Genomic DNA, 17,303 nt, shown 5'->3' with positions numbered 1-17,303 from the left:
AGCCGGACATCATCATGATTTAGTGCTGATTCCGTGGATACGCTGGTGAGGCTGAAGCAATCGCTTAAATCTAACTTTCCAGGATCCCCCCAAGGGGTTTCTCCTCAAATATAGTGCACGTTAGCTAATACGCTCCACCCTTCCACAACCTTGCTTCCCTGGTTTGCGCCGACCGTCGGCAAGATGAGCGACACGACGCTCCCGAGATTGCAGGTTGCTGCTGGATTTCGACTCCGGAGAACCCATGAGAAATCCCGGAATGGTTGTGTCCGATGTAAGCAACAGCGGAAGAAGGTAAGGCCATGGCTCGACGGTAGTGGCTCGACGCACATTGTTCTGATGGCATCGCCTAGTGCGATGAGTTGAGACCGAGATGCTCCCGATGTACCAAGCGCATGTATAGATGTCGATATCCCAGTCATGACAACAATGTGTCGGAGCAAGAATCGACCCACTCGCCAGTTCCTGATTCGCATGCGCCCCCTAAAAGCGTGAGCACGATTGTTCCCGGCCTGGGATCACCGTCCGCACGTTCGAGTGATCGCCTTTCGGTTCCCAGTCCTCCGTCTAGTGGACAACCTACGACGTCTGCCAGACTGAGTACAGATGAAGAAAGAGTAGAGGTGGATCCAGAGTTCCCCGGGACTCTCGACGCGACCGAGCTCGGTCTCTTAGCCCATTATATCACGCACACGAGCCAAACGATACCTTGCGACGATCTCGACCTTTACGCTCTGTCGGTAGGCGTGCCAAATCTGGCCTTCCATTCGAAGGCGGTCCTGTCATCCCTGCTCGCCTTGGCAGCAGCATGCAAGTCACACGATATCGCTAAGCGAGCCCAGACGCTTCTGGACCACCAGAGCCTCATGGAGATCGGAGAGCTCCTTGCGCTGGCGGAGCGCCACCATAGGGCCTCCCTTCGCCACATCCAAGCGGCCATGCGCAATTCAGACTCGTACGATTTTGTCCTCGCAAATGCGGCATTAATGGTATTGTATGCCTCGGCCAGTCACTCCATCCGTGTACATCTGGCGGCCACCGCAAAACAGTGTGGGCAGCGGCTACCCGATGAGTTGCTTCCGCAACACTCACAGTGGATCTCCTTTACTCGCGCCGCTCATACGGCGTCCACTGCTGTTCTGAACGACATTGCCGGTCCTGTGGACAAAGTTCAGAGTGCCGTTTCCAGCCCGGCTATAGATACTGCACCAAATGTACCGACCCCGGTCTTCGGTAGCACCGCTGTCTTATCACCGCAGGATGGCCCATCACACACTACGAAACGTCTATTTCTCCCTCTAGTTGCATCTACATATACTCGAGCTTTTGAGGGCCTACGCCGGAGAGCGGAATCTACAGCGGCCCATTTAAAGCGATCAGAGCCTTCTGCTTGCAATGATCTACAACTCGACGTATCGTTGGAAACCGTGTCGGTGCTGGAACAATGTGCATTCCTGGCTCTATCGACAAGAGAAGGCAAGGAAGGCGTCGAGGTGCCCAGCAATCAGGCGCTATCATCTGCTGGATTCTCTAGAGTCTCACCGTGGGTAGCCAGATACATGATCAGTGTGACCTCAATGGAATCGCCACGGGTACTGCGACGGATCATCATGTCGTTTTTGAATAAAGCACCAGCTGATTTTCTGAATCTCGTCCGGTTGGTGCTCGACTCTCCCTCCGTGGAGGCAAGCGCTCAGCGTTGGATGATACAGGATTCGCCCGGAGCTGAGGTACCGTCGCTCAGTGCGACGCACTTACTCGCTATGGATATCTTTGCTCATTGGCTGGTTCTTGTCATGTTGTTGGATGGGGTGTGGTGGATTGGTGATATTGGACAGTGGGAGCTAAGTCAGATTATGTCCTGGATGAAGACTCAGAATCTGCTGGGCTGGTCGGTAGATACTGGAGAAACGTGGTGGCCTGAGAGTATGTACTTGGTTAAGCGGGAGCTCACGTCCAATGTCCAGCAGTGATCATTTATTAAATCACGGTTCCATCCCAGACCACTTAAGCCAATAATTCTATACCCATGTGAGACGTTTACCAATCTCCAATCAGCAATAGAGCCAATGCCATCTATACAGGAATTATTCCAGTTAGATTCTAGACAAGGGTTGTGTGCATGTATGTTATATGAATAATATCTGTCAACCTCATATCTGCGCACAGTAAAGGGGGTTATATCTATTGTATTGTGTGTAGTTCGTTGAAGACTAGTTTGCTGGCATGGGTGAATATGGTAACAATACACACATTCAAGGGGCTAAGCTAAAGGATTTCCACGCCTAATAAATCCCATCCAGGTGCCGCTGTTCTCTCCCTTACAGTTGAATATTACAATGCTGTCGGTAGCTCATAAGACCATTGGGAATCCCCAGCCCACAGCGGGAAAGAGTTTGGAAGCGCTTGATAATGCTCCAGAGGCAAGAAGCTGTCTAACTGGGACTCGACGTAACCCCGCCTGGCCACAGGTCGCTGCTCGAATCGATCTTCAATCCACCGCAGCCAGGTCTGCTTTGCGGCGTTGATGGCGGAGAAATGACTCCCTTGCGGAACAGCCAAAAGCTCCAGATCCCCAGGGTAGATCTCACATGTCTCCTGCACGGTGGCCTTGGTCGTGTTGTACGGCACTGTTAGGTCTGCTGTGCCTTGGATGAGAAGAAGCGGTCCTTGGAAAGGTCGCTTCCCGGGGTTGGCGAGTTGTTCGAAAGCTTGAGTATACCACGTCTCGTGCCAATCAGGCTGCAGAATCAACTCTTCGGGGTGGAACATGGCAAATGTGACCATTTGGGATCCCTCGACCTGGTTCAGAAGCTGTATTCTGCTCGTACCAAGCGGAGTGAACCAGTCACTGAGGTTGAAGGATGGGTAGATGTGGTCAAGGTCCTTGGCAATCCACGCTAGAAAGCCTGGGGAGGTCAATGACAATGCGTCAGTTGGTGGCGCAGCAAGAACAGCACCGCGATAACCCTTCGTCACATCCTCGAACTTGGGATCTTTCCGACCAAGGATTTCAGATAGGCCCCAAGCAACCGCACCGCCCTGGCTGTGACCCATGACCACGTAGTCGCTTGAAAGTCGCGTGGGCAAAGACTCCCGAGCCGCTCTCAAAGCGTTAAGGGCATCGCGAGCACCAGCTTCGCGAACAAAGTACTGGTGTGGGATGTGACTCCCATCCCAGGAGTCGTCCACACCAAGCCCCGCATAGTCCGGGGCAACAACCGCGTACCCAGCCTCAGCCAATGCGAATGGCACGATGTCCGCGTAGAAAAGGCCACGGTGTGTCGAGGGAGCTCCATTGGCATAGAAACCTGAGGTTCCATGGGTCCACAGCACAACGGGCGCGGTAGACGCAGAGGTGTGGTTTATGCCTCGAGGTATTTTCGGTCGATACGGCCAGAGGATATAGGCGGAGGCAGGGACCAGAGTACCGTTCGCATTGGTCGTGCTATAGATGATGCGGGACATGGCTGTCTTTGCAGGAATGGAGAATGGAGACGGGTCCGTGAGCTCTTGGAGCTTGACCGTCTTCCCCGGCTCTTTGGGCCACTGGTCCTTGGGCAGGCTCTGGACATTGTAAAAGTCATCCTCATGTGCTCCACCGTTTGCAGGTAGGGACCGGTCAAAGTTGGTAATAGTGTTGATGATGGCGCCCATATCACTTGTCAGGTTGGCCAGCTTGAGCTGCTCGGGGCTGAGCTCAAAACTGGAATTCCATCCTGTCGAATGTGCCGCAGCAGTTGACACAGCTTGCCCGGTGGCCAGCTGAGCTCCGAAGACCAGGAGCACAAAGTGTTGGAGATAGCTGACCATATTGATCTTGATCTTGGCTGTCAATTATTCTAATCAGCTCTTGGGAGGTTTATGAGACTGCTTATGGCAGGGGAAAGCTGTCCTGTCTCGCCCATCCTTGGTAAATATATATTCGTGCCCGTTGGACTAAGCTGGGTGCTTTTCCAAGATATTGAAGCACTAGCAGCTCACGTCATGCTTGGCCGTGGCTGCGCTGAGCGAGACCAGTATTGAAGCTACAACGTGTTACCGAATAGTTCAGATCCATGTGTTGTAGGAGTTACACTGCCTTGGATGATGCTACAACTACATACGGGATTGTGGAGATACGCTCGGGAAGGTGTGGATCCACTCACTTATGGGACTGAGAATTGGGTCGTATTATTAATACGCTCGAGCTGCGGTGCCCATTACAATCACAACCAATAGGAGAACGTCATATACGCCGGGGGGCGTGAGTAAGGCTGACGATGGCTGTGCTGTGCGTATATGGAATTCCCATGTATAGAACTCTCACTTGGCACCCATTAGTACGCAAGAGATGAATTGGGCTGAAGAACGGTATTTGGAATACGTGCTGGCTGTTGAGTTCTGTGATGATGGACCAACACAGAAAGATCCATATATCGATCGATATATAAGGCCCCAGCTGCCCTCCGCTCTTGATCGTTCAGTACACAAACACATCAGTTGAGCAACACTTTCAGTATATCCTACTACGTCCAAAGCACGCCAAATCTTCCTATTCGACTCCAACAGTCATCATGCTTGCTACGTCCGCTCTGCGCTCCGTTGTCGCGGTGATGCTCGCCCTTGCCCTTCCGGCGAGCGCAGCACCTCATCCTATCAGCAAGCGCTCAACGTCTGAACTCAGCTTGACCGCTCAATTGCGACTTGCTGACACGTAAGTTTCTACACATACACCCCGTGACGCAAACCAGATGACCTGATTGTTTAGTGCCATTGAACGTTACCAGCTCCTCCCAAAAGATGAAGACTTTGTTTTCAATTTCACGGCCAGTGAGGTCCCGGTTGCCACTAGCCAGAATTTTCCTGCCCTTGTTGGCACTGGTGCCGCCTTTAGTATCGGGGAATTGCCAGGTATTTTCCGGGATACTTGCTCTGGTTCTGAGATTGCACTAATCCCCGTCTACAGCATGCAGCATGAGCTTCCTCCACCTCCACCCTCGTGCCACCGAGCTCTTTGCCCTTACGTCAGGGCATGTGCTGTCCGAAATGGTACCAGAGGCGGGTGTCCTGGACTCTGAGGGCAAGCAACGAGTCATCCGCGTGGAACTCGGCCCTGGCATGGTGACCATCTATCCGGCCGGTTCGTTTCACACGCAGGTGAACCCGGACTGTGAGCCTGCTAATTTTGCGGCAACATTCACGTCCGATGAGTTTGCTGTGGGCCTGGTCGCCGCAGAGACGTTTTCACTAAGCGATGATGTGATTGCTGCCACTTTTGGACAGAGCATTGCCGGTGAAGATATCGAGACCGTGAGGAATGCGATTCCGACGACCATGGCCATCAAGGTGGAGGAGTGTTTGAAAAAGTGTGGTAAGCAGAAGCGTCAAGCTTGATCAGCTCAGCCTGGTACCTCGCGAGAGGCAATTGGGGCGCGCGAAACTCCAGATGCGAGCTTCAAGGCGGATAGATGGTCAGGCTTTTCAGTTCAAATCGTGACAAGGGGCTGTCTCATTGCATAGAATAGTATTTGATGTTCATAGAACTGCATCTACAGGTTAGCAACAATAGATGGTGCAGGTTGGTATCGAGGGCCATTCATATATGATACAGGAGGAGCGATCTTGTTTCTTTCTCACAAGCCAGTAATAGATAAGAATCGGCTAGCTTTATTCAACGAGAGGACCAATCTTTGGAAAGGACTTTAGCCTTTGGAAACAATTAACCGAGAACTGCGTAAATCAGGGATATGTCCTGATGTAGCCAAATAACTTCAAAACACCACGCTTACGGCATAGGAGAACCGCGCAAAAAGCCAAAACCAGCCCCTATTAATAAGCTAGAACAAATTCTTGCAAGGATAAACAATGCCGACTTCACTGACTCACACACGAAGAAGCCCTGGAATGTCGCTCCAGCAGTGAGCAGTATAAACCGAGTACACCTGTAGACACGGCTGTCACCACCATGCTGATCAATCCCCACTACGAAGCGTTCTCCACCGAGCAGGCAGCACATAAATAACCGCCCCGCGAAGACACGCTCACTGCTTTTCGATTGCTCTTGACCGACTCCTCCGTGTCACCTGTGGAAGTAGCCAGGATAGCCCTCTGCTGCGCGATCACGGAAGCGAACTCCATCCCAGAGTATGGCGACCTCTGGTCTGTCCTCATGGCGGCAGTCGAGCGATTTCCAGAACAAAACGAACGACTCGTGGACCCCACCGTTGCAGTACACCAACTGCCCAATTATGATGGGGAGATGCACGAATTGGACGGGCTTGCTATGCACTTGACTGAGATTACTTTCAACCGTGGGTGATTTATTCAATAATGCCACTAAAATCCCCAAACAGACCCTAAATAGCAACAGACGCCGATCACTCCTTCAACGAAATGACGCGCGACCAGGAGTGGCGCGGCTTCGTCAATGCGAACCTGTTCACGGCCAAGCTCTACCTGCAGATTTGTCGGCCGAATAAGTTTGGTATTTTCATTGGCTTTGGGTCGCAGATGTTGAGAGAGACCCTAGAGTCGACTCCATGGGAGAACTTCCATCATCCGCGCATTCAAGCCTATATCGAAGACGTTAAGGAAGCCTGGTGGTGCAAAAAGCTGCGCGATGAGGAGCTGGAGGTGATCCATATCAGGACGCTGAATGGGGTTGTGCCCGCTGCGGCGGTGTGGATTGAGTATATGAAAAGCCGGTTCCTTGGGCCAGAAGATTCTAGCTTGGGATAAATGGACCGGACCCGAAGGTTGGTCAAAGGAGCGATGGGCATTCTGGAAGAAACGGTTCGAATGGATCACCACCGTTACGGCGTCGGATCGAACGACGAGAAAGATAGCCACGAACCTGATGACCAGCATTGAGAGGGGGAAGATAGGATAATCTAGTGCAAATCAGTGTATTTATATTACATGTTCCTCTCATGGACCGTATATTCCCCTTGAAAATTGATTTTACTCGACCTAATATCATATGGTTGGCTCCCTGAGGTCGTGATGAAATGAGATGCTCGACGAAGCGTTGCATATGAGCTAACCTCAGTCTGCTACACATCATTACAAATAGGAATAGCATCATTATCCACCGCACTGCTAGCAGACGGTGTCTACAATGGGTGATTAGTAACGTGTTGGGGAATTTATCTGCGAAGTTACCTTCACATGGAGATCTTAAGGTACGGTCACTATGCACCCGCTAAGCACAGTCTACCATAGTAAGCAGCGTGTGAAGGTTGTCCCGCAAGGCCGTCTAAGTTAGAGGGCTTGGATAGATGCGAGTAAGATGACTCGACGCCACAGGATAATTGCTAACCTTCAATAGAGCTTTAGATATGCTAGTCGATGACATCATCTGAGCCCAAAATTCTGGAAGCTAAAGACTGGTACGGCTCACTTTTTGATCACTATTACTTTGATCGCCAACGAGTACCGTCTAAGGATAATAGGCTATAGCACAGTATATGCCACTATGTACGGCCATGGGTTGAGGAGCGTGAAGGAAACTGCTATCGAGCAAGATGGGATGCCGGGCTCGAGCCCACGCGACGCAGTTCAGCTTCAATGGCAATGACATCACGACATGGGAAACGTGCGGAAGTATGACATTAGACTTCTCGGGCCTCCAATTGAACAACCCGATTGTGTATCACGATTCAGAGCTTATATGACTATTTTAACGGAACTGTTTCGTGGACCAGACTGAGCATAGTTTGTTGACCGCATCAAGCAATGCGCGGTTCCATACTTACCGAAAGGATCGACTTGCGGGACAGTGCTGTGGAAGCTAAAAGGCCCATTGCATAACTTTCAAGGTTAGATTCCGTCGTAGCTCGAGGGTATACTCTTCACTCTGCATCGTAATCCAGTAGTTCATTCATCATCTCGAGATCATGCAGACTAATCGAGCACCAAGGCAGTTTGTGTTGTGCTTTGACGGCACGGGCAACAAGTTCTCCGGTAATGAATCTGATAGCAACGTGCTCAAAATTTTCAGAGTAAGTTGCGTGCGCCCGATGGCCGGACTGGATTGACCGGGACTAGATGCTTGATCGTAGTGGTGGGGATCAGTTCCATTATTATCAGCCTGGAATTGGGACATATGTGACTTCGACCTCGCTGTCCAGTTCCGGTCGCATCCACAGAATCCGGTCGGCCTATCTCAAAGCAAAAGACGCTGCGATAGGCTCAACCCTGGCGGAACATGTCATGGGAGGCTACAAGTTCCTGATGCGATACTACACGCCGGGAGACGATATCTACTTTTTTGGGTTTAGTCGGGGGGCATATGTCGCACGATTTCTCGCGGAAATGCTGGATGAGATCGGCCTTCTCGAGGCAGGTAATGAAGAGCTCCTCCGGTTTGCTTGGAAGACATTCGCCAAATGGCAGCAACGCCGAGGCAATACGGAAGAAAAGGCAAGATTAGCCAAATACATGGAGGCGTTTCGAGAAACGTTTAGCCGGCCTGTGTCTCAGATTCGCTTCCTAGGTCTCTTTGATACGGTCAATAGCGTGCCACGATTTGAGAATGCGTGGATGCAGCGCAGCAGGTTCCCTTATACTGCTCGCACCAGAGCCAGGGTAATTCGGCATGCTGTCAGTATTGACGAGCGCCGGGCGAAGTTCCGGCAGGACCTGATCGGAGAAGTGAAACCGTCCACACCAACAGGCCCGACCTCCCGACGACAACAGGTGCGAGATCATCTTGCACGGCATCACTTGTATCTCCCACACGATCCTGCTCACCACCGCCATCACCACGAGAAAGAGCAGCTCAAGGGTGCCGCTGGAACCCCGGCGAAGACCAGGACCCATAAGGCGTATCGGCCGCCGGCACGTCATCTTCGAGACGATCACTCAGCGCGGTCTTTACCGAGCGCTGCGGCGAGCCATTCTTCCCTGTCATTGGAATCCGAGGAGGATGAAGAGCAGGACATTGAAGAGGTGTGGTTCCCCGGATGCCACGCGGACATCGGAGGAGGGTGGGAATTGGAGGATGGCGAAGGATATGCTTTAAGTCACGCCCCACTCGTCTGGATGGTAGAAAAGGCGCAGGAGGCAGGTGTAAAGTTCAGCGTCAAGAAGCGGAAGGCCTTTAACTGCTGGCATGATCCAGGCTGTCTGGCCCAGGGCCGAGAGCAGGACACGGCGTCCCCAGAGAACCACATGAGCAATCCTCAACCGATTGTGATTGCACCGGGTAGCACAGATGAAAAGGCTGGCATTTCTCATTTTGAACACGCCCTTCGCAGATCGAGCACGGACGGAAAGATTCATGATTGCCTTCAATTCCGGAAAGGGCTTCCATGGACCTCGGTCTTGTCTTGGAAAGTAATGGAGTATATACCCTTCCGGCGCATGGACTTACAAGAGGATGGTTCCTGGAAGCCCATTCGCTGGCCCCTTCCTCGCGGTGAAGTGCGTGATATCCCTAGCGATGCAAAGATCCACGTGTCGGCAATCAACCGTCTGCGGTTCAACCCCGAGTATCGACCCGGAAATTTGATTATTGGTGGCGGGGGTAGAGGTGTGAAAATCGCGCCCAAAGAGCGCGGTATTGGGGATTGGGAGGTGGCCGACCACCACGGCTGTCCTATCCAGGAGACATATCTCCGCAAGCAAATATCCCACGTTGCTGTTGCATGATCCATGTATGATGATTTGCGTAATATCTAGCAGGATCGTCAGCAGGACGGGTCCTAATTTGCGCATCGAAGTGTTACCATGTTTACTTGATGGGCAGCATTCAAGAGTGTCCGGCTTTCAAGATTCTATGTTGCCTGATTGCATAAATTGTGGATAAAGTAATATACTTAGCCCCTTAGTGAGTAATAAACTATCGTACGCTTTACATAATGGTGGGGGTATACAACGTAGCAAGCCGCTCTCCGCAATGAAAGCTAACGTGGGTGGAAGTGGTATTGAGCAGGGTCTCTGGCAGCTTTTTGTCTTCAACGGAGGGAGGAGGTCATACTATAAATTGCCCAAGAAGGAATTCTTCGTGGCATTGTCACGATTACCGTACTGCTTCAATTAGTCCCCAGCCGGCGAGCTTGATGACGAGAAATTAGGCCATTTCGTTTCAGGTGAGCCGTTTATAGTCAGAGCTACCATAGGGTCTCCAGCGCACGAACGCCTGGTTCGTCTAGTAGTGGAAAAAAAAGAGAAAAAAGGAGATGAGAATCGTCTCGTGTGATGTGTAATATGGTTGCTGAACATAAGTTGTATACTTACTATCTACTTCTCTTCAACACCACCAGACACCCTCTGCTAATCCTGCAACTTCCCGACTAAATCTCTGACCCTCTGCCCGAGTTAAATTATGTGTATCTGGTTTGTTTGGCCATGGTCGACCTGAAACTATCCACTCCTTCCCGTCTCTCTGCTAAGAGAGGATTGCATAATTTGCAAACCTACAATCCTACTTAGAGGGTCAGTGTAGCAAGGCGGAATATATAATCCGTTGTTTTGAATAGATTCCTGGACATGGAGAGGAAACCGGAGTGGCTACACGAAGGAACATAGGATTCTGCGGCGACCATCTTCGAGGGCAGATGTATAGTCATCAGTGTATCCAGTCAGGTTAAGTAACGACAGTTATCCTCTCTTGGCTCCACATCCGAACAAGATACGGACTAATTTTGTGGCGAACGTATTTTAGGAATCTAGGACAGGGAAAGCGATCCTTTTTGGAAAAGTCTCCGCGAAAGGCTCCGAGTGGGTAACTTGGTGGCTTATAGTACTTCTGGATATAAATACGAGCACCAAGACACCTTCGTCGTTAAGCAGAACTCTGTTTTGTTGTATCAATCTATTCAAAGGTTACAAACAAGCTGCACTTATATCCTACTGTTTTCGTCTTTCCCATACTAGGTATTGAATTCATTCTCCCCTTGCACAATGCAGATTGGTGATATCAAGTCGTCTGATTGGGACTGCACTGCGTCCGAATATTCCAAAGTCCCCCTCGAAGGGCCACTGTTGATTCCCTGTAAGCGCATGATTGATGCCTTGCAGAACACCCTCAGCTTTGCATCAGCCACAACAATCTTGGACATTGGGTGTGGTCCCGGCACTGCGATTAGTTTGCTGATCGATAACTACGGCAACAATATTCCACCAGAAACTCGACTGGTCGCGACGGACTACTCCGCAGGCATGGTGGCAGCGACCAGAGCTAAGAAAGACTCGAAGATAATAGCCGGAGGCGACGCTGCATATTGCTGGGGCCGACTCGAGACGTTCGTAATGGATGCACAGGATCTGTCTGAATTTCCCGCGAATAGCGTTTCCCATATCATGGGGAGCCTTGTCTACTTCATGCTCCCGGACCCAAGGAAGGGACTGAGAGAGGCTCATCGGGCACTGCAATCCGGATGCGTCTTTGCATGTACAAGTTGGGCAAAGGTTGAATGGATGGAACTCCTGGTGCAAGCGGCCGACAAGGTGCGACCCGTCGGGAAGGATAATAACGTAAGATGTCACATATCATTTGCTTCTTGTTGCACCAGTTATCTGACAAGCTGTTGAAAGTCAACCCAACCCAGAGGGAGCAATATAATCCCCGCGCATTGGAAAGACGTTGTGGGAGTAAAGGGAGAGCTAGAAGCTGCTGGTTTCCACGACGTGCATACCGAGTACGTCGAGTTCGATTGGGCTGTTGAAGACCATAACAAGTTTGCCGAGATGATGTGCACAAGTTCCAACCCCGGTAGCAAGATGGTCTTAAGTGACCTGACCGCTGAAGAGCAAGGTCATGTTCGTGAAGAGTATGTGAAGATCCTCCAGGAGAATGGCAATGTATGCAAAGGCGTCGCGGTCCTTGGTGTTGGCAGGAAATAGTTGATGCACGCGCTTCTGCTTTGACTGCCTGGGGAGTTTTAATCTATCTTCTTCTAATACACTTTGAGAAATGTAATATTTTGTTTTGACTGGATTACATGATATTATGACGGGACACGATTAAAAAATCTTACATTGTCTGGATAGATCAAGACCACTGGACAAACTTATGGCGTAGACGATATAGAGGACAGATGTAATCTCCTCCTAGAAGGAAATATACGATCCCACTCTTTTCCCAGCCCTTGTCATTTGAGGTGCACACCATGTAAGGGGAGGTAAATGTCGATCTCAGCAAGGGGTTCCTTCCAACGACGTTCTACCCCATTACAACCCTTCCTTTTCGAACTCTCTTCATTCACTCAACGACGTCTAAATCACTCCTTCGCTCTATCTCCCCTGTTCATTTTCTTTTATTGTATTTATTATTCTTGTTATTATGATTAATATTAACATTATGGCGACATATGAGCCAAAGAACCATGCTTCTATCACCAGTGCGGGTAGTACGCCCCTCCAAGAACAGGATAATCGGCGTCTTCAACAAATGGGAAAGAAATCACTTCTTAAGGTAAGCAACAGTAATCATAGACTCACCAATAGCACAGCTCCAGAGGACTTATACCGCACTTTCTTAGCGAAAACTTCGGCATTGTCTCAATCTTTGGTTCCAGCTGTACTCTTCTCGGTACTTGGGAAGGTCTGCTTGGGTGAGCTTGCAGTGGGATTCAATTTGCAAAGTCCTCTAGCACTAAAAGTTTATCTAGCACCTTTATTAGGCCTCTAGAGAAGTTTGTACTCCCGTGCTGGAGCCTAGTGTTCTGCAAAGAGAATGCTAACATATCAGTGGCGGGCCTGGTGGGACTGTCTATGCCTTCGTTTTTGCATGGGTGGGCACTACAGCGATTTTTGTGGTTTTGTCGGAATTGATATCGATGCATGTCGTTCGTCCCAACTGGATTGGATCCTGAAGCTAATCATAAAAGAGGGCACCCACTGCCGGAGGGCAATATCACTGGGCTGCTATGCTTGCCCTAATCAGATACCAGAAGTTCCTCAGCTATATCACAGGTACTCTCTATGTCCTTACTATTATTGACCTTTGCTGAGACCCGATAATATTAGGTTGGTGGGCTGTTCTTGGTTGGCAGACTGCCCTTGCAGTGTGTGTCTTTATGACCGGAACAATGATCCAGGACGCCGTGATCCTGGGAAACAGTCTCTATAAATTATTATCTTGGCAAGGTACTCTGGTTGTTTGGGCGACACTAATATGCGCATTGCTAGTGAACCTGGTGGGTGGGAAACTCCTGCCTCGCATTGGGTCTGTCCTTTTGGTTGTATATATCCTTGGATTTTTCAGCATTATGATCCTATTAATCTGCCTCTCGGACCATAAGCCAAAGGAAGAAGTATTCTTACAATTTTTCAATAGCGGGGGATTTAGCACACAGGCATTATCTTGGTTCGTTGGTATGACTAGCTGTGCGTTTGGCTTCGTTGGAGGTGATGCCGCTGTCCATGTAAGTTGTTGGCTTGCTATAGGATGATGTGATGTGTATTAAGTTCTTCCAATAGATGTCTGAAGAAGTTGCAAATGTATCACGCATTATCCCGCATGCTTTAATATTTAGTGTTCTACTGAATGGTTGTCTCGGCTTCGGTATGCTGATTGCCATTCTCTTTTGTGCTGGTAACCTTAAGGGTGTGTTGAGCTCTACTACTGGGTCCCCTTTTATGGAGATAATCTATAAGGCTACGAGCTCACTGCCTGGCTCACTATTTATGTGCTCTATTCTAATCATCATATACTGCTGCTCGCTTATGGGTCTGCTCGCGGCGGTATCTCGTCAGCTTTGGTCCTTCTCCCGAGACAGGGGAGTTCCGGGTTGGCGTTGGTGGAGTCAGGTAAGAGGAATTCCTTTGCTGCACTGCTCGGTCAGCTAATGTCACTTCTTCAAGATTTCCTCGTTCCAGGAGCTACCAGTCCAGTCTATTATTCTTACAGTCGTTGTCAGTGCGATGTTAGCTCTCATTAATATTGGTTCCTCTGTTGCCCTAGATGCTATTGTGTCAATGGCAGTATCTGCCTTGTATCTCTTCTATCTTATGGTTTTAATTCTCCTTCTCTACCGGTGTATCAGGGGTGATATCTCCCTATATAACCATAGTGGTGACGACGTTGTCAATGCGCCCGGTGCGAAACTTGCCTGGGGACCATTCCAATGCCCGGGTGTCTGGGGTATCGCGATTAACGCGTTTGCAATCGTGTACATTATGATTGTCGTCTTTTCAGTGTTTGGCCCTCTGAGATGCACCCGAGCGTCAGGAGTATGAACTGGAGCGTGCTCGGTACAGGGGGAAGCAGCTTTCTTGCCGTCGGATACTACTTTGCACGTGCCAGACATATCTATACTGGGCCGATCAGGGAACTCTAAGCATAATAGGGATGCATAAATGCCACTCAAGTAGAGTAGGTCATTGTGTTGAGACCATATGACGCCTATGAAGTCCGGGTGAAATTGGCATATATTGGCAGCTCCTGAGCTCTGCCGGAAAAGCGGATTGGGGCGCACCTTGTTGAGGTGGCAACCGTGTCCAAAACTGGAGCTGGATTGCAGATAGAATCATGTGTATACTAGCCATACTTGTATGAGATTTCTGACATCTGATCAAGATCCATCGGGAAACCTGGGAAACCGCGCTCTTAACCCGCCATGGCATCAACTGCTATTACTGCAGTGTGCGATGGTAATTCAGGCCACACTGAGAGTCGGTGAGGACGGCTCCAAAATGGTAAATCGATGCAACCCTATGACGGACTGATTATGTATGGGTCTGTAAGTAGCTGGTTGGTTGGCAGCTTTTATAGAACATTCACGCTCCAACGCAGGCACCGGATCCGAGGTAGTAGGCGACTATCGGCTAGATGATTCTGGACTTCCTCAATGTCGATTCACAAACGAAGGATGCGTATGCACACCGTTCACTCATGATCACCTCCAGCTCTCATTCTTAACGGGCGGCGGTGACGCAACTGAGCTCCCAAGGTGATGATGTTATGTTGACACGATACTTGGGTAACTCATCTTTCACCGAGCTTGTCCAGAATTTCCAATTTCCTAAAGTCCGTGAACAAGAACTCATTTCCCAAACGCATCCGAGCTCCCCAGTCTGAGCCACCATGTTGGATCCAGCGGTGATGTTTTCGTTGGAGAGAAGCAGGCGCTCCATGCTTCCTGAACACATGGCCCAACGCCTGTCCGATGCATCCAGAATATTTTTCACCCCTGAGATCCTGGAAGCCATCCTACTGAGTTTAGACATGCACACATTGCTTATTTCAGCTCGAGTCTGTTGCACATGGAATAGCCTGATCAAAAGCCCCCGCAAGATACAACGGGCACTGTTCTATATTCCTTCGGATACGGTAGCGCCAGGGCAGCCAAGAGTCAAAAATCCACTCGTGGTTGAAAAAATATGGGTTGAGTTTATTCGCACACAACTCTACTCACGTCCAAGAGTGGGTGGTTGGCTATGCGGAGGACTCCGTGAAATTCCCTATATATCATCAGAAAAGACAGAAGAGGCATACCTGCGGCCCGAGGTGAGCTGGCGGCGTATACTTCTTCAGCAGCCTCCAAATTCGATTGTGCGTTTCTGGAACCCTGAAAACCCCGATAGGCCCTATAGTCATCATCATGGAATGATCGATACCCACGCTAAGTGGATGCCCAACCGAGATTATATCCGCATGGACAATGTGCAATATTGGGTAGACATTGGGGCCTTTTCACCTGGCCTTCTACCTTTCTTATGTTGGGTAGACCCGTTGCTCATGAGCAAAGTCAGGAGCCGCACGAGACTGGCAAAAGATACCGTTCTAGCCAAATATCTGGCCCAGTTTGATCTCACAATCAACACCGACTACCACTGTTGCCCCGTAATTAAACCTGATCCTGATGATCCCAATCCAAGAAAGCAAGCCGGGTTCCCTGAGTGGTGCGAGGAAAGTGACGTGAGCTTGCTTTGGGGAGAGCCAAACTAGCTTGGACATTCTGTTTCCTACATTGCCTTCCTAAATTGCTAGTTCTCTGACGTGACGCCCAGGTTTTATCAACGTCTAAATATCATATAACGTATCGGACCTATCGCTTCTCAGTTTAGAACTAGATTGTCTCGCTCGTCGAAAGGCATGGGAAACATGGAAAACCCGAGTCTCGTCATAATCATATAGTTGGGACTGAACTACGGAATAGCATTTCCTGTCATTTGCGCGCAGCAGCTGTGCAACGAGAAGCTTGGTGGCCAATAGAGTTCTACATCATTCATAGGGGCCTCTATTAGGTACAGCGCATAGAGACTCCGTTGGCTTAGAGATATGTTAGTCTTGAATGAGCCTTACCATCTTTCCCATCCATTCGTCTGAAGTTGTATTAGTCTTTGCCGCCTCCTCCATTGCGGCATTTAGATCCTCTGCGAGAGTTACATTCTCAGCTCGAACGTCGTTCAACCCTTGCAATATCGTGTGATGTTCATCAGTCTTGGCTTTCACGCTCTCCAGCTCCTCATACGAGATGTGCGGATTGCCAATGTCTCTGCGCAGAGCCATCACATCCTGATCGCAGGTCTTGATCATTTGCAGATATCCCGAATTCTCCTTCTACAATTGTTCCAGTTGCCGTTTGAGCGAGGTAGCCGACTCAAGCTCCCGGTATATGAGCAAGAGTGATGCCTCGACCTCACCTGAGAGCGTAGCAAATCGCGACTTGCGACCTCTAGGCGCTGGGGGCTTTTGCTGGAATGCATAAGAGTGTTTCTCCGCAATTGGTGTCGGTTCTACTCTGTGGTCGCCTTCAGAATGTGCAAGAGCAGTCGCATCCTCTTGCGCTTGTACACTTGATAGCGAACCGTGCCCGATCGGCATGGTGGCGTTGATTTGTGACCGCGTAGTTGGAGGTGTATCTAGTATCGATTCATGAGGATCAGATAAGTGACCACTGGAATTCAGCACTGTGCTTGGTGCTGTTTGAGGCGACCCCGGTGGCGTCAGATGTGGAGGGGAAATATCGGACAGAACCATTGTCGGGAGCTGTGGCCCAATTGACCTTTCTCCTAACGGCTTTGCTATTCTGCAGCTCACGTTGAAGCTATAGGAATCACTCCAAAAACTTGTTCCTATGAACGTAATTGTACTGAGGCCATTGTTCATGAATAATCTGAACCCCGGGGCGACTGAACCTCTGCATAAACCACCATCCAGTTCAAAATATCCTAGATTTGCTGGGATTGGCCTGAATCGATCGAAGCGTGATTAAAGAATACTGTAGTGTATCAGTAAACAATTGATAATCACCCATCAAGTAGGTAATTCCTTACTCTGCTGTCATGATGTAGACGAACAAAGTCCCACTGAAATGCGTCTGTGAGGACGCCCAAAACGGAGATATTGGACTTGTTCGCGTTTCGCTGCG

At 49.8% G+C, this 17,303-nt stretch overlaps 10 protein-coding genes across 10 annotated transcripts; 7 read left to right on the top strand and 3 right to left on the bottom strand.

The window, feature by feature from the left end:
* Positions 1-183: 183 nt before the first annotated feature.
* Positions 184-1,973, top strand: BDV38DRAFT_281428 (Zn(II)2Cys6 transcription factor domain-containing protein; the record flags this gene model as incomplete). Its single annotated transcript, XM_032059546.1, has 2 exons — positions 184-294; positions 354-1,973. 2 exons carry the CDS (start codon positions 184-186, stop codon positions 1,971-1,973), a joined length of 1,731 nt encoding a protein of 576 aa, XP_031915329.1.
* A 181-nt stretch (positions 1,974-2,154) lies between these two features.
* Positions 2,155-4,185, bottom strand: BDV38DRAFT_55792 (putative secretory lipase). The gene has a single exon (XM_032063549.1). The coding sequence runs from the start codon at positions 3,811-3,813 to the stop codon at positions 2,335-2,337; it is 1,479 nt and encodes a 492-aa protein (XP_031915328.1). The 5' UTR covers positions 3,814-4,185; the 3' UTR covers positions 2,155-2,334.
* On the top strand, positions 4,186-5,624 carry BDV38DRAFT_55793 (germin family protein). The gene is made up of 3 exons (XM_032063550.1): positions 4,186-4,696; positions 4,751-4,893; positions 4,949-5,624. The coding sequence occupies exons 1-3, from the start codon at positions 4,557-4,559 to the stop codon at positions 5,374-5,376; spliced, it is 711 nt and encodes a 236-aa protein (XP_031915327.1). The 5' UTR covers positions 4,186-4,556; the 3' UTR covers positions 5,377-5,624.
* A 1,103-nt stretch (positions 5,625-6,727) lies between these two features.
* BDV38DRAFT_243138 (uncharacterized protein) lies at positions 6,728-6,976 on the bottom strand. The gene has a single exon (XM_032054183.1). The coding sequence runs from the start codon at positions 6,959-6,961 to the stop codon at positions 6,743-6,745; it is 219 nt and encodes a 72-aa protein (XP_031915326.1). The 5' UTR covers positions 6,962-6,976; the 3' UTR covers positions 6,728-6,742.
* Positions 6,977-7,877: 901 nt separating this feature from the next.
* Positions 7,878-9,633, top strand: BDV38DRAFT_281425 (T6SS phospholipase effector Tle1-like catalytic domain-containing protein; the record flags this gene model as incomplete). Its single annotated transcript, XM_032059545.1, has 2 exons — positions 7,878-7,982; positions 8,029-9,633. The coding sequence occupies 2 exons, from the start codon at positions 7,878-7,880 to the stop codon at positions 9,631-9,633; spliced, it is 1,710 nt and encodes a 569-aa protein (XP_031915325.1).
* Positions 9,634-10,754: 1,121 nt separating this feature from the next.
* BDV38DRAFT_243136 (class I SAM-dependent methyltransferase) lies at positions 10,755-11,926 on the top strand. The gene is made up of 2 exons (XM_032054182.1): positions 10,755-11,460; positions 11,521-11,926. The coding sequence occupies exons 1-2, from the start codon at positions 10,888-10,890 to the stop codon at positions 11,827-11,829; spliced, it is 882 nt and encodes a 293-aa protein (XP_031915324.1). The 5' UTR covers positions 10,755-10,887; the 3' UTR covers positions 11,830-11,926.
* Positions 11,903-12,489, top strand: BDV38DRAFT_243134 (uncharacterized protein; the record flags this gene model as incomplete). Its single annotated transcript, XM_032054181.1, has 1 exon — positions 11,903-12,489. A coding segment is annotated over exon 1 (161 nt), but the record flags the coding sequence as incomplete, so codon positions are not given.
* On the top strand, positions 12,287-14,267 carry BDV38DRAFT_291616 (amino acid permease-domain-containing protein; the record flags this gene model as incomplete). The annotated part of the gene is made up of 9 exons (XM_032061785.1): positions 12,287-12,400; positions 12,433-12,539; positions 12,597-12,620; positions 12,677-12,773; positions 12,816-12,900; positions 12,955-13,352; positions 13,408-13,737; positions 13,792-14,112; positions 14,142-14,267. The coding sequence occupies 9 exons, from the start codon at positions 12,287-12,289 to the stop codon at positions 14,265-14,267; spliced, it is 1,602 nt and encodes a 533-aa protein (XP_031915322.1).
* A 746-nt stretch (positions 14,268-15,013) lies between these two features.
* Positions 15,014-15,877, top strand: BDV38DRAFT_281423 (F-box protein; the record flags this gene model as incomplete). The annotated part of the gene is made up of 1 exon (XM_032059544.1): positions 15,014-15,877. The coding sequence occupies one exon, from the start codon at positions 15,014-15,016 to the stop codon at positions 15,875-15,877; it is 864 nt and encodes a 287-aa protein (XP_031915321.1).
* Positions 15,878-16,201: 324 nt separating this feature from the next.
* BDV38DRAFT_243132 (uncharacterized protein) lies at positions 16,202-16,658 on the bottom strand. The gene has a single exon (XM_032054180.1). It carries the CDS (start codon positions 16,466-16,468, stop codon positions 16,214-16,216), a length of 255 nt encoding a protein of 84 aa, XP_031915320.1. The 5' UTR covers positions 16,469-16,658; the 3' UTR covers positions 16,202-16,213.
* Between the last annotated feature and the right edge of the window lie 645 nt (positions 16,659-17,303).

Source organism: Aspergillus pseudotamarii (assembly GCF_009193445.1).
Source record: "Aspergillus pseudotamarii strain CBS 117625 unplaced genomic scaffold BDV38scaffold_17, whole genome shotgun sequence".
Lineage (NCBI taxonomy): Eukaryota > Fungi > Ascomycota > Eurotiomycetes > Eurotiales > Aspergillaceae > Aspergillus > Aspergillus pseudotamarii.
This window is presented reverse-complemented; position numbering and strand designations above follow the sequence as displayed.

Excerpts from the sequence above, each read along its gene's own strand:
- BDV38DRAFT_55792 (XM_032063549.1), bottom strand. The coding sequence starts at position 3,813 with ATGGTCAGCTATCTCCAACACTTTGTGCTCCTGGTCTTCGGAGCTCAG.
- BDV38DRAFT_55793 (XM_032063550.1), top strand. The coding sequence starts at position 4,557 with ATGCTTGCTACGTCCGCTCTGCGCTCCGTTGTCGCGGTGATGCTCGCC. Across the intron at positions 4,697-4,750 it reads CAATTGCGACTTGCTGACAC|TGCCATTGAACGTTACCAGC; the intron begins GTAAGTTTCTAC and ends CTGATTGTTTAG. Across the intron at positions 4,894-4,948 it reads TAGTATCGGGGAATTGCCAG|CATGCAGCATGAGCTTCCTC; the intron begins GTATTTTCCGGG and ends CCCCGTCTACAG.
- BDV38DRAFT_243138 (XM_032054183.1), bottom strand. The coding sequence starts at position 6,961 with ATGATATTAGGTCGAGTAAAATCAATTTTCAAGGGGAATATACGGTCC.
- BDV38DRAFT_243136 (XM_032054182.1), top strand. The coding sequence starts at position 10,888 with ATGCAGATTGGTGATATCAAGTCGTCTGATTGGGACTGCACTGCGTCC. Across the intron at positions 11,461-11,520 it reads CCGTCGGGAAGGATAATAAC|TCAACCCAACCCAGAGGGAG; the intron begins GTAAGATGTCAC and ends AGCTGTTGAAAG.
- BDV38DRAFT_243132 (XM_032054180.1), bottom strand. The coding sequence starts at position 16,468 with ATGATCAAGACCTGCGATCAGGATGTGATGGCTCTGCGCAGAGACATT.